This window comes from Plecotus auritus (assembly GCF_963455305.1).
Source record: "Plecotus auritus genome assembly, chromosome: 4".
NCBI classification, from domain to species: Eukaryota; Metazoa; Chordata; class Mammalia; order Chiroptera; family Vespertilionidae; genus Plecotus; species Plecotus auritus.
In genome coordinates this window covers 63,786,089-63,801,236 of record NC_137775.1, presented here as the reverse complement: position 1 = coordinate 63,801,236, position 15,148 = coordinate 63,786,089, and the positions used below count along the sequence as shown (strand labels likewise).

Genomic DNA, 15,148 nt, shown 5'->3' with positions numbered 1-15,148 from the left:
CAGTCAATGCTTTACTGCCTTACATGACCTGTTATATTACCACTGCCCCTTCTTTGTGTTTCCATAAGCTCCTTATATACTCCTTCCCAAATGTTCCTTTATGACCCCATCCCCAACACTTTGTAATACTTATATTGTATTAATTTTCCTTAATAATACCCAGCCCTCAGTGGAATCTAATGGTAGTTATGTTCCTCTCTACCTCCCTTGAAAAAACCACATATATAGGTCCTACCACAATCTTGCCTTGTTTTGGGGGTTCATAAGGCCCCTGACACTATACTAAAACTGCCAATTTATGGTCCATGTCCTGCATAAGCATGAAATGAGACCCTGTTTACCTGTCTACCCAGTACCTAAATGCAGTGCATATACTGAGTGCTTAATAAATTGTTAAATAAATGAACACATGAATATATGCAGAAACACTGACTTCTATTTAGCCACGAAACACTAAGTTCCTTATGGTCTGAGATCCTAGACATCAGCTCCAGAACTCCTTTTCTTTACACTATATACTCTCTTCTTGGACAGTCCTTATACATATCAAACTTTCTTAGAAGACATCTTTCTTTGAAGTCCCAAAGCCTTCTCAACTCATCATGTAAAAATGAACTCTTAAGCCTCATGCCAAAACCCTCCAACATGGCAAACCATATACACAGCCTCAAACCAAGATGTCATTTTTTTTACATTTGCCCATTCCTCCCTCCCATCTCATTCCCAATATCCAAGCAGTTTCACCAAATCCAACTGATTTGTCCTTCCTATCCTTAAATGCAGCTATCTCTCTCCTTCACCACAATAACAGCCCAACTTCAAATCATCTTTGCAATAAACTCCTATCTTTCTGACATCTACTCATGCCCTCTACCTCATTCAAATCTATTCTCTATTTTCCTTTGAATGAATGCTCTTTCCAAAACATGTATCTGGTCAAGTCACCCCTACCTAAAAGAGGCTTTTCCTTATTCTTGGCAGACTCAAATCCTTAACATGGTCTACAAACCCTGACACATATTTCTGGTCCATTCCTGGTTCTCTGCTTTACCAGGCACATTCCCAGCCATACACCCTCCAGCTCCAACTTTCTACATTTAGACACACCCATCCTCTTCCAGGTTCTTTACCTGCACTCTTGTCAGCCTTTTCCCATGTGATGCACCCACATCCCCTTCACACAACTCTTCTATATGCTTTAGATCTTCCCTCCAGTGTAATTTTGTTTTCCTTTACCCTATTCAGTCTGTACATATCTTGGGTGCATACACTCAAGTGACTTTTCCTTAACTTATGTTATCAGTTTATGATTATACATTTTAAAGTGTAAAGATTTAATGCTTTTATTCTCCAGTTCACCACAAACTATAAGAGAACAGGGACCATATATGTCCAACTGGTCCCAACTGTGTCACACACAATACATATTAAAGAAAAAAAATTAAAATTATCATTTGCTACAGTCTTTTTCTAAACATTATTCTTCATGAATATTAACCCATGCCACTACTGATCCATGGTCAATATTTAAAAAGTAAAACCAAAAACAAATTTAAAAAGTTAAAATAGTTCATATGGCTATACATATATAACTTTTAATTTTCAAATTAGTAAAAGCCCCTATCTTTACTATTAAGCCTTTTGGTTTGAATAAACTATTACTTTATTTATTTATACTAATAAATAATTTAAAGAAAATTAAAAGGAAAATTCTAATAAAATGCCTTCTCAAAAATATCTATATTTGAATTCTCGGTAACTATTTATACATTATCATTTGGGAAAAACAAAACACAACTTGATATCCTCAGTTCTAATATACCCATTACTTTCCATGACTAGAGCTGCTTTCAAGCTCTTTAGATATTCAACACCTAAAAAATATGACCAAATTATGAAGTTAAAGTGTGATAAATATTAATAACACAGAGCTAAAACATAATGACTGAACACTAAATGCTAACCCTTGGGGTAAGTGTGGTTAAGTTTTACATATAAGTTAATTATTTTAAAAACCCTAAAAGGTATGTATTATTATTCCCATTAATAACGAAATTATGGTGCAAAAAAGTAAAACAACCATGAAAGGTCACATATTTAGTGGATGGCAGAGATGAGAATAAAACCAAGACAGGCTAACTCCAGAGCTCATATTCAGACTGCCCAACCCCACAGTACATATATATATACATTTAGTGTGTAAGCAAGCTACAAAGGAGATTTTATATAGTTTTAAGATGACATTAAACTGAGCTAGAAAAAGAAACATTTTAAAGTTCATTCTCACTACTAAAAAAAATAAGCACAAGAGCATAAATTCCTATAGGTAAAGGGGAACACTTAAGAATCTAAGGATACAAGTAAAAGATAAAACTAATACTCTACCAAAATGACTGAAGGAAATCAATGTGATCAGTTCTACTTTTGTACATTACTAAGATTAAAATTTTAAACTCTTAAATTTAAAAAGTGGGAGGTCCAAGCTGGCAACAATGTAGGTGGAAGCTGCACTCATGTCCTCCCAAGAACAAACTGGAATTACAACTAAGTTACAGAACAATCATCCTGAAAAACCAACTTAAGACTAGCTGAAGAGACATCTCATAACCAAGGGTTTACAGAAGCCACATCAAGACTGATAGGAAGGGCAGATACTTGAAAAGAACTGGTCCTGCACCCACAAGAGGCAGCTGAGATGCTAGAAGGATGTCTTGGCTGCAGGCTATCCCTGAGAAGCGTGGGGTGGACACCAAAACAGCTCCCCATCCCCCACCCCCAGCCCAGAGCACCAAAAGCCAGGAAGAGGCACCCACATAACATTTTGGCTGTGAAAAGCACCAGGGCTTCTGACCAGCATGGGCAGAGAGAAGTCCACTAAAGAAACAGGCGCCCTTTTAAAGGGCCAATGAACAATGAGGTATCACCTCACACCTGTTAGCATGGCTATCATTAAGAAATCAACAAACTGCAAGTGTTGGCAAGGATGTGGAGAAAAGGAAACCCTAGTGCACTGTTGGTGGGAATGCAGACTGGTACAACCACTGTGGAAAGAAAGCAGTATGGAGTTACTTCAAAAAAATAAAAAATAGAACTGCTTTATGACCCTGCAATTTAACTTCTGGGAGCTTATCTGAAGAAACCTGAAACACTAATTCAAAAGAATATATGCACCCCTTTGTTCATTGCAGCATTATTTACAATAGCCAAGATTTGGAAGCAGCCCAATTATCCATCAGTAGATGAGTGGATAAAAAAAGCTGTGGTACATTTACATAACGGAATACTACTTAGCTGTAAAAAAAGGAAATCTTACTCTTTGTGACAGCAATGGATAGATCTGGAAAGCATTATGCTAAATGAAATAAACCAGCCAGAGAAAGACAAATACCATGTGATTTCACTCATATGTGGAATCTTATGAACAAAATGAACTAACAAGCAAAATAGAAACAGACTCATAGAGAGCAGTCTGACAGCTATGGTGATGGTGGGAAGGCTAGGTCAGGGATTTCGAGGTATTGAGCAAATAGAAAAAGAAAAAGAAAAAACTCACAGCCAGGGACACATTGTGGTGACTGCCAGGGAGAGGGGAGTGGGGAGATGGTAGAGGAGGGTGTAGGGGGGATAAATGGTAATGGACAGAGACCTGACTTGGGGTGGTGAATAGATGATGTGCTATAGAACTGTGCACCTAAAACCTGTATAATTTTAACCAGTGTCACCCCAATAAATTCAATAAAAATAAAAATTTTTTTAAAGTTTCCTCTTATATGTGGAAAAATTAAAAATAAAGTTAGAAAAGAGGTATAAGTAGATTACACCAAAAGGGTTAAGACTGTAAAATGTTATTACTATTAAAAAATAATAATTTTTAAAAATGGACATTTATCAGTAGTCCTCCACTTTTTTAAGTCCATGCCCCTTTTGATAAACATTTCATCTCCTCTCCCACTAAGATACAAGAGCCTGCTCTATGGATGCAACCCGATGCCACCTCACTGTGATTCACTCCTAGACCAGTGGACTGGCCAGAGACTTTTCAAACTTTTCATATCCCTGCCCCTACCTCCAATACCAATTGAGAATCAGTATACTAGTAACAACAATAATCTTTTAACTGTCTATAATTAATGGCTAAAACCTGAATTAAACATAATTACCCTTTTTGTAAGTATGTTACATTACATAAAACAGAGGTCAGCAAACATATTCTATACAGTATCAGATGGTAATATTTTAGTCTTTGGGAAATACTATCTATATGCAACTCTTTTAAAAGGTATTAACTTTAGCTTAGGAGCCTTGCAAAAACAGATCTGCACAGTTTGCCCATGTCAGCCATAATTTACCCACCCAGATCTAAAGAATGACCCTTGGTTCTAGCAACTTTTCCAGCAGTAGGGTTAACACAATTCTGCAAAACAAAGGCAACTCTGCTCATACCTTCTCCATCTTGGCCCAATCATAAATCTGTAGCACTCCTTTCTCAGACTGCATATATAAAGTATTTCTAGAATTATCAATTACAATTTGAACAATAGGATAATCTCCTGATAATATGAACTGTAGCAAGGAAGAACCAAAGAAAAGAAACTGAGCTCTTAGAGTGGTTTATTCTCCTGCATTTTGCGATAAACCAACCTGCTTCTGCATGGTATGCTACTTCATATAAACAGCTAACCCCTCCAGCCAAGAAAATTTTCTCATTATCAGTGGAAGGTATTGTTTAAATGTAGGTGTTACCAGTGGAACGAGAATATAAAGAACCTGGAAGCCACTACTACATTCTACCACATATACTATCATTAAGAAATTCTCTAATCCATTTTTAAAGGAAAGGTCAGTAGTTTGATTAAGGTCCCTAAAGTCAGATGGCCTAGATTTAAGCTTCCAAATGAGCATGGGAAAAACATTTTACTTGAAGTCTCAATGTCCTCATCTGTAAGACTAGGACTTTAAAATCACCACCTGGGGAGGTGATCATAGTACCAAGAGGTGCTTTTACATGTTGACCTTTGATATTAAAAAAAGAAAACTTTCTAGACCTAAACAAGGAGAAAAAAGAAAGGTCATCTTTTTAAGGATCTTTTCCAAGTGAGACTAGATCAATATATTAATTCCAATTAGTTAAATTTACCTGTGAGAAAATGCCAGTCCTTTGTCTAGCATATAAGAGGTCCCTATGAAAATAAGATCCACCTCATAATTACCACTAGTATGATTTCATTTGACTAGGTACTTCATTTCTAGAAAAGCTGATTGGTTCTAAAAAGAGTGTTTTTCAGATTGTCTCATCTGTTTTCTCACCATTTTTTCAGATCTGAAAGGCTACCTGCTTTTGCTCTCTGCTCTAGTTTTGAGTACTAAAAGGTCAGCTTAGCTCTGACTGGGTGGTTCTGTTGGTTGGAGCGTCATCGGTACACCAAAGGGTTGTGGGTTCGATTTCCAGTTAGGGTACATACCTAGCTTGCAGTTTTGACTTCTAGTCAGGGCATGTATGGGAAGCAACCAATAGATGTTTCTCTCTCTCCCCCTCCCCCTTCCTCTCTCTCTAAAAATTAGTGAAAAAAGAAAAAAAACACACACACCATATCCTCAGGTGAGGAATAAAAATAAGTTAATTAAATAAAAGGTCAGCTTAATGGACTATAGTTACTATTTTTATGACTATTTAGCACATAAACAAAATCCATAAATTTAAAAAATCTATTTGTTATTTAATCACTTTATAAGCCTATTATTAAAACCCAGCCCCTTAACTTCTCAAAACTTCTAGTTATAATTATAAATTTCTTACCATTATTACAAAGTATATATTAAATTTTATCTATATTCATTAAAGCAAGTGTACAAGTTTTCTCTGAGTAATTTTACTAATAGCATCTTCACACAAATATATGGAACTAGAGGCCCAGTGCATGAAATTCATGCACAGGTAGGGCCCCTAGCGGCTGCCAGCCGAGGCCCCCCTTCCCCGGCTGCCTGCCACCACTGCCAGCCATGGAGGGGCTGGCCCAGGGGAGGGGCCGAGGGTGGTTGGCTGGTTAGCTCTGCCCCCCTGGTCGAACTTCCGGATGAGAGAACAATTTGCATATTAGGCTTTTATTATATAGGACTAGAGGCCCGGTGCATGAAATTCGTGCACTGGGGTGGCGGGTCCCTATGCCCAGCCTGCCCCCTCTCACAGTCCAGGAGACCTTAGGGAGCTTAGCCAATGAGCAGTCAGAAAAGGTGTTTCCTCCACAGCTCACGTGCAGAGACCCCCGTGTGTGTCCGCTGGGGTGGGGGGCGTGCTCCAAGCCGCGCCAGTCGTGACTGTAAAGGCGTCCCAGACAAATTTGCATATTACACACACACACACACACACACACACACACACACACACTGTGCCAAGTATTCTCCAAATTTATTTATCTTCACAAACAAGTATCTACCCACTTCACAAGTAAAGAAAACTGAAGTCCAAAGGTTACACTGTATGTTCAAGGTCATACATTTAAAAAGAAAAACAATAATCAAACCCAGATCTCCCGATTTCAAGTTAACTGTTATTTTTATTACATTAGTTTCCTTCTCAAAACATTACCCCGCCCCATTGTCACGTTTCATGATTATAAACTTACTAGAACCCATATAACCACTTTCAAGTCAAATCTTCTAAGCTGGGAAACTGCTGTCAGAAGTACTCTTACTTGCCTATGATTTCTTTATAATTAGAAGTATAATAAAATTAATATAGAATCATATTAGGTGTCAAAATTGATCTTGGTGATCTATTTACCTGTGAATAAACACACTTGAAAGACTGTCTTATACTCACAATGTAGTCAACCACCTAAGAATTCATTTAGATAATTCAGTTAGTATGATAAATACAATTATCAATACAAATTTTTCATTTAAAGAAAGTGAAATATTGCTCTTTCAAATTTTATTCATTCATCACAAGCTATATTCTGCTAAAAATAAATAAATAAAACAGAAAACAAAAACACCCAAACCTATCCAGAATTAAGGTTTCCACAAAACACAAAGATGCTCTATAAAAATTAATTTGAAACACAACAAAGCTTAACTATTTAAATACACTTTGAAGTTTTGTTTTTAAATCAAGTCATATTTGCTAAGCAAAATTTGTGCAATAAAAAATCCTCTTTAAAATACTTAATTTAGTAATTTAAAATTCAAATTTATAATTCTGTTGAAAAAGTTCGTATCTATTAATTTAAAGATGAAAAATTCTTAAACAGTTTATGCTTAAGATGCCAAAATAAGTAATTTTAGGAGAACACCGTTTCATTTTTAGTAATGTTTCAGTTTCAAACACTGTACTCAAAATAACTAACACCACATATACAATAGCAGTAAGGTTGTTTCAGAAAATGTATATTTCTCCAAGTTGCCTAGAATTTATTATTTCCACACCCCAAAACTAAACTAGAACCAAGTGACAAAAGCAAAGGTAAATATTTCTTGCATTTATTTTATAACCTCTGAGAAGACTATGTGCCGCTTATTTATCCATGACAGAGACCAAATGGGTCATGCCACCATGACAACAGGCAATCACTACATGGATTTTTTTATGTTCTTCCTTTGCAGAAGGCTGCCACCATTTATGCTGTCATGAATAACTTACTAAGCCTTATACTACAAATCTCATGTCTCTTACAATTTCAATTACTTTTAACTAAGTAGAAGCTGTATCAGACCATGTTGCTACCTAATTTTTCTTAGTATCAAAACTTTTCATCCAACCATCCTCTTCCTTAAATGATCCTTGAGCTCCAAACAGTCGGGTGTGTGTGTGTGTAAGGCAAATAACTAAAGGTAGACCTGCTTTAAACCTAATGACTGCCATCTCTAGAGACCAAAGCTTCTTACACCTAAATATTTCAATGTGCATTATGATAATTTGATTTTTCAGTACCCTCAATTCTCAAATTCAATTTAAAAAAGTACTATCATATCCCCCAATCTGTTATAAGATACTTGAAATCTATATTCCATATGCTCAGTAACATAGTTAATAATTCCTAAATAATTTATTAATTTTCATAAATTACTCATTTCACAAACATAGCAGCTCACAAACAAAACAAAAACACAGAAACTGGTAACTTTACACATTTTAAATTTATTTCTAAAAATTTCAATTTGGGCCCTAACTGGTTTGGCTCAGTGGATAGAGCGTCAGCCTGCAGACTCAAGGGTCCCAGGTTCGATTCCAGTCAAGGGCATGTACCTTGGTTGTGGGCACATACCCAGTGGGGAGTGTGCAGGAGGCAGTTGATCGATGTTTCTCTCTCATCCATGTTTCTAACTCTGTCCCTCTCCCTTCCTCTGTAAAAAATCAATAAAATATATATTTTTTTAAATTTCAATTTGATTCTATTACCAAATGTTTTTTTCACTTTAGATGTAATTATGAAGGCAACTTAACCTAAATTTTTACTGCTAATAATTTTTTTCTAATAAACTCATTGTAATGACTTTCTTAAAGTTAATTAAAAATACATTAAAATAGGAAGTGTTTCTAAATGGATATGTGTAGTATAACTGCCCCTTTGCTTAGTATTACAATACTCTGAATTCTAAAATTTTGTGAGGGAATTTCTAGCAAGAATAAAATCAACCTGTTTGGTATTATTTACCCAGAATAAGTTGGGTAAAATACAATTTTATTTGCTATAATTCTGTAGTGATATAATATATAACCATAAACTTGGGGGTGCGGGGGGAGGGAGGAGTATGCCTGCAGTGAGAGGAGTTTCTAGTTATCTAATAAAGAAATACCAAGTGGATTGAAAAATTGATATTCATAGTATTTAACCTAATGTACACTTAAGAATTTTTGAAAGTCTTTATTAAACTCTTTAATTAAAAACACACATAGCATTAAGCCAGACTGGCAAAACACTCTGATTAATTTCCAAAAAGAATACAAACTCTTGTGATGATTTTAAATTACACTAATCTCTGGATAGGAGGAGTCAGATGCAACAGCCAAGGATCCTTCACATATTCCTAAATGTCACCTATCAAAAGAAAAAAGCTTCATATATCCTCTAATCAATTCTGGGTATTTCAAACACCGAAATACTTCTTAATGCTGTTACAGAAAAATACTCGTTTGAATCACTATACAGAACATCCAAAGTTTTCTAGATATTCTACCCAATATTTTTAAAGAATTATTTATTTTTGGTATTTACTATACTTTTTTTTTATATCATAGGCTTAATTATTTTGTTCTTGAATCTAAAAGAAATTATACTAATAGTATTTTCTGAAGTTTTAAAGTGCCCTTTTTTATACTGTAGCTGTTATGTTCAGAAAGTTATGTATACTTGTTTCTGAAATAATGTTTTTCTTAAATTGAACATTAATACATTAGAAAGCTATAACTGGAACAACTTTATTACAACTACTATAGTTCTAGTAAGAGCAAACACAAACCCTTATTAGCATGTGACTTGTGCCAGTCTGTTATCACTCACAGAATCTTACAATGTAGGTGCTATTATTAGCCCATTTGGTAGACTGGGAAACAGACTTACTATTCTACCCCATAACAATTAAAACATCACTGTGTAGTTAGGGAGAAGATAATACAACTTCCTCTCTACATAATGCCAATTCAAGGGTATTAAGATTTTAATAGGTACTTATTTAATTTTGAAATGTTTGTAAATGTCTCACTTTTAAAAATAATGATATAAGTACCATTATAATAATTGCATGTGTAAGATGTAGTTTTCTCCACTTCAGCTAACATTTCATTTGTTATGATGATTATGATATATTAAAGCCCTGTTTTAGAGGCTACCAAGCTAAGCTTACTATTTCATTGATACCCTACTAAAAAAGGAAATGGAAACACTGCAACACACACTTACTTCATATGGCACACCCCACCCCAAATTATACTGGTTAAGTTTGGAAAATACTATGTTATCTCTAATATAGAATGAAATTCCCTGATTCAAAAACATTTGAACTGTTATACCGTTCCCCCCTAAAACTTGTCTCCTATGTTTTTTACCTTAACTTTCACATTAATCAGCACACTCTAAATAAATGTATACATGATACATACCTAAGTAATTCCTATCCATGGTTCCTATTCATCTCTGAATTTAAGACCACCAATAATTTATTAAACCTAATACTTAAACCATATCGAAAAACATACTAAATTATAGGGTAAAGAGGTAGTGAACAATGTGGTTAGTGTCTCAAAAATTTTCATCCTTGCAAAGAGAAATCATACTACAACCTAACCATGGCACTATCAAAAGCATTTATAAAATGTTAAAATATGCATAATCTTCTATATCTACTTTTCTGTGTTTTGGATAATAAAACTCCAAAAGGAAAGAGTTGAACTATTAGGGACAATGTATTGCTATTTCTATTTCAAAAACAGATTTTCAGATTAGAAAAGTTGTAATTCACTTATTTCATGAATAACTGGGGCCCACAGAAATGACTTGCTGGAGATTACCTGCAGGTTAACTGCTGGCAGGGATAAGGTCACAGTCCCACATCTCCTGGCTCCGAATCATTTCACTTAAATAGAATGATTTCTAATAAAGTGGAATCATTTTAAGAAAAGTAAATACCACTACAAAACATAAAATAAGTATTATATCATTTTAACAGACTAGCAAAACATGAATCCTGTTTTGGAAAGAAGAAAAAAAAAAAAAAAAGCCATGTAATCAAGAAATGTGATCCGAGTCCCAAATCTAGCAAAAAAGCATACAATTTCTGTGTCAAGATCTCTTCATAAATATGCAAGCACCAGTTAGATGGAGACTAGAAAGGGAAGTTAACAAACCAACTAATTCCACCATGCAAACTAAGAAATAAATAATTGTCCAAAAATTATTTGAGTTTTCCTATTCTATAGTTTGTCTCCTAAGCCTCACTCCATTTAAAAAATAAGAATTCTGATAAAAGTTTTTAAAAATGCCCTTTTGCTTTAAATCGACCTCCTGTTTTTAAAAATAAAAAACTAATTAGACATATACCATAAAGCCAAAAAAATGTTTTAATTTCCTATCAAAAATATTTTAAATCTTAAGGTAGAGGGAAATAATCACAATGAAGTTTTGTCAATCACACTTGAAATAAACAAATCATTTTTTTAAAAAAATCTGTAAACTTTTAAAACTGCTCATAAATCTCCACTTTCCTCTTGGTCAAAACTCAATCACTGATTGTATCTGTAGGCTGATTGCAGATACTAATCTCCACCTATTTTCAAGCTCATAAATACAAATATTACTTCCCATCCTAAATAACTGTAATTTGAGACTTTTCTAGAAATTTCAATCTGACATGAATTTTTCCATTTAAAATATTACTCATTTATCAGGAATGTAACAACAAATTTCCAGGTACAGGTAGACACTACTGAAACCACCTATCAAAAATAGTTATTTTAGTTTCACTCACCAAAATAGTCTTCAAATCAATGTCAAATAAAAGCAATTTGATAGGCAACGAAGTTAAACGTGTTTAAGTCATAAGAAAAATTAAGACAATAGAGAATACTATACAAAGTTTTGCATGTTCACCTACACATAAAATTCAAGATCCTATTTACTATCAAACAAGAATGTGCTCAGATACCTGCTGTTCCAAAATGTTTTTAGAGCTAACTAAATCTCAATGAAAAAGTCGAAGTTAAACAGAATACCTACACACTACACACCTAGATATAGTTTGATGAATATGAAAGCACCTTGTATGATGCCTTGTATCCAGTAGATACGGAGTGAGCAACATGCTGAATGAATAAAAAGAGAAAATGATCCAGAGAACTCTGAATTCTAATGAGAATTTTAACTGCCTCTTGAAATGCCAATATGACTGTTCTAATATAAGGATGAAAACACTCCAGGTAAGAACCACTTCCACGGGAAATAGGCGGATGTCGATAAATAACACACCAATGAAGACTCTACTTATTGTGTCCTAAGTTTTGAGAAAGAGCCAGGAATATAAATGCATTAATATTTGAGAGACAAGAAACCCTCTCAAAAAATTATATTAAATAAAAATCAACATTGGTGCCCTTTTTTGTTACTGGAGAAAACAAAACGATACTCCTTCAAGGATAAGACATTCCCCTTATTTGGCCAGATACCATTAGCCACTTCATTTTAAAAATATAAATCTAACATTACCAACTGTCTCCAAGAAAACACAGCAATCTTTAAGAACTTGGGGGTTGTTGGTTTTTATAAGATGCAAAGATGAGTTTTGTAAAACCTGCCCAATTCTTAAAAAGGAAAATTATAATCTTTATAGTTTTTTGGAGTAACAAGGAAGACACTTCAGATTTTGTTAAAGATTACAATCTAAAAATTTAAATACTTAAGTTAATGAATTTGAGTTGGCTTCAAACTCTATTTATTTTAGCCAAGTATTGAATGAAACTAGCCTAAATCACTACTTGCAAACTGTTCAAGTTTCCATTAAATTTACTAAACCTTAGTGCCCTTGCTTATTTCAACAGATGTAGGCATTTATCAGCAACCTATATTAAATCATAATAAGAGACTTAGACTCGTTAAATGTTCTACATCCAAATGAAAGAAAAGCCATCAAATCAAAATCATGTCATGCCTTCACCCTACTCGAGCAATTCAATTCTAAGAGAGCTTTGAAACGTCCAAATATTTCAGAAACCCTCATTAAGTAACAGTCATTAACTACATCACAACATCAGTTGCAAATGTCTCAGAAAATCAATGCATGCATAAATTTTAAATGCTTGATTTGCCCCGAGTGAGTGCGTTAACTGCCCAACACACACACTTGTTCATACAAATAACCTAAATCAGTTTAGGAGAAAAGAACATGGAAAATATAACTCCCAGATACAGATACCTTACTTCTCACAGACACAATCCTAAAGTAATAGGTCCACATTTAGAAGTCAATTTCTACAAATTACTAAAATATTCATCTTGAAAACCCACAAAATTAAGTAGTAGGCATTTTAAAACTATTTAACAAAATATATCCTAAGATATATTGGAAAACTTTTACTTCCAAAGTTCCATCTTCACTAAATACGTGGCTAAAAATAAAAACGCTTCAGTGGCCTCTAGTAACAGTCGGACAAGGGGCAGAACACCAGAATTAGCAAAATTAGAAAAAGCCTGTTCAACTTCTGGCTTTAGGGTATTACAGGCTTTTGCACTTCTGCGAACGTTGTTTTGGTAAATGCAAGATGTTCTGAAGGCCAACTATCACACATCCGAACCCCTCCAACAAAAAACATAGCTCTGAATTTAAAGCAAGCAAAAAGAAACCAGAGAAGAAGAAAAAATAGATAACGTCTCGCCACGGTTCCGCTGCTGCCGATTAGCCTGCTTGTGAAATGCTAATGCCACTTCGGAGCTGTTAGTCACCAGCCATTGTGTGGGGCCGGAGAGCGCCGAGCCGACCGCGCGAGCAGAGCGGCGAGCGCGCCCTCCGCGCGCCGCTCCCGCCGCCGCCGCCGCCGCCGCGCGCGCGCGCGCCCCCGCACGGCCGCGCGCGCCGGCCCCTCCTCCTCCGGCCTTGCACTGCACAACACTCATGACGTATCTTTATTTCTAGCACATTAACCAAATATCACAAATAAATTGTCTGCAGCCCCTACGGCCCCGGGGTGCAGGTCCCCCCGGCCACTGCCCCCCGCAGCCCCCGCGCCGACTTCCCAACGTCCCCCCTGGCCTTTGGAGCTTTCACGTTCTGGGGCCAAGTTTTTGTCTCTGTAAAAAATTGCGGGAAATTCAATTTTTATTCGAGTCGGGGAAAAGTTTCTTTGCTCCGCGACGTGAATGTCTCACCAGATTCTGGTAGGTCCTGGGATGCTCCTTCCCGGTCCAGTCGGTGCGTCGAGGCAGCAGCTGCGGGGAGAGGACGTCCCGTGAGCCGGGCCCCCGGCCCCAGCCCGCCCGCGCCCCTCCCCCGCCCGCCCCGCGCCCCGGCGGGGACCCCAAGCCCCGCGCCCCACGCCCCAGCGGCGGCGGCAGCGGTGGCGCCGCGGCCCAAGGGCGGCCGCGCGGCGGCAGGACGCGGCGGACCGCCGCCGCCCTTACCTCTTTCTCGGCCACCTCGCGGATCAGCACCTGCAACAACAAAGCGGGGAGAGCTGAGCCCCGCGCCCCGGGCCGCGGCCCCGCGCCGCCGCCGCCCTCCCCCACGCCCGCGAGCGCCGAACCCGGCCCGGCCCGCGCCGCGCGCCGCCGTACCTGAGCCGCCTGCTGACAGGGTCCATCTTCCAGGAACCGAGCGATGAGGAAGTAGAGCTCTGCACGGGAGAGAGGGACGGGGAGACACGGGCTAAGCGGCCGGGCTGCGGGGGGCGGAGGACCGCGAGCGGAATCGCCCGGTGCCAGCGGCCCCGGGAGCCCCTCGACTTACCCGATCGCAGCTCCGAGAGGCCTTTCCTCTCACAAGACATGTTTATGGGTCACTTCAGGGCCGCTGGCGGGACACCCCGCCGCCGAGGGGAAGCGGGGATGGTGCCTCCGCCTGCCCTATAGCTGTCACTGTGTGTTCACGAGCCCAGCCTCGGCTCCACCATTCAAGCGACGGCGGCGGAGGCGGAGGCGGAGGAGGAGGAAACAACAACTCTCAGGCAGCGGCTACGGCCGCCGCCGCCTCCGCCGGGGATCCCTCCGCCGCAGAAAAGAGTCCGCCGCCTTCCCGGCCCCAGGCTCGGCCCCGGCCCGCGCTCCCGCCCCCTGGAGAGAAAAAGGAGTGCCTGCGCCCCCAGCGACCCCGCGCCCGGCGCGGTGAGACCCCCCACCCACCCCTCCCCGTCCGAAGGTGCGATTTGTTTGTTTATTTCCAGCTGGAGAAGATGCCGGAGCCGGAGCCGCGGGTTGGCTGGGAGGCGCTTTCTCTGTGGAGGCCGATCGCGGGAGGGAGGGGGCCGGGGACTGCTCCGCGGAGGGATCTGACGCAAACGGAGCCGCAGCACAGCTCTATTCAGTGGCGCTGGCTGGCGCTGAGATGGAAGTTACTTTCTATGTAGCAGAAATAGGAAACAAATGAAGCAAAACTGCCCAAAGAGGGGAAATGCCCCGAGGATGGGTCTCACTCTCACGCACGCACACGGACACACGCAGAGAGCACT

At 38.5% G+C, this 15,148-nt stretch overlaps 1 protein-coding gene across 3 annotated transcripts in view; it reads right to left on the bottom strand.

The window, feature by feature from the left end:
* Positions 1–14,694, bottom strand: part of PHIP (PHIP subunit of CUL4-Ring ligase complex) — a 146,714-nt gene extending 132,020 nt beyond the window's left edge. For 2 of the 3 annotated variants that reach the window (XM_080666553.1, XM_080666554.1), the window contains exons 1-4: positions 14,431–14,694; positions 14,259–14,317; positions 14,106–14,135; positions 13,854–13,913 (exon numbers count right to left, since the gene is read on the bottom strand). In XM_080666553.1, coding sequence (XP_080522679.1) covers positions 13,854–13,913; positions 14,106–14,135; positions 14,259–14,317; positions 14,431–14,470 — 189 coding nt within the window. In that variant the 5' untranslated portion in view covers positions 14,471–14,694. Of the gene's footprint in view, positions 1–10,507; positions 11,826–13,853; positions 13,914–14,105; positions 14,136–14,258; positions 14,318–14,430 lie in introns of those variants that run through there. The other variant, XM_080666555.1, reaches the window with a different exon arrangement.
* Between the last annotated feature and the right edge of the window lie 454 nt (positions 14,695–15,148).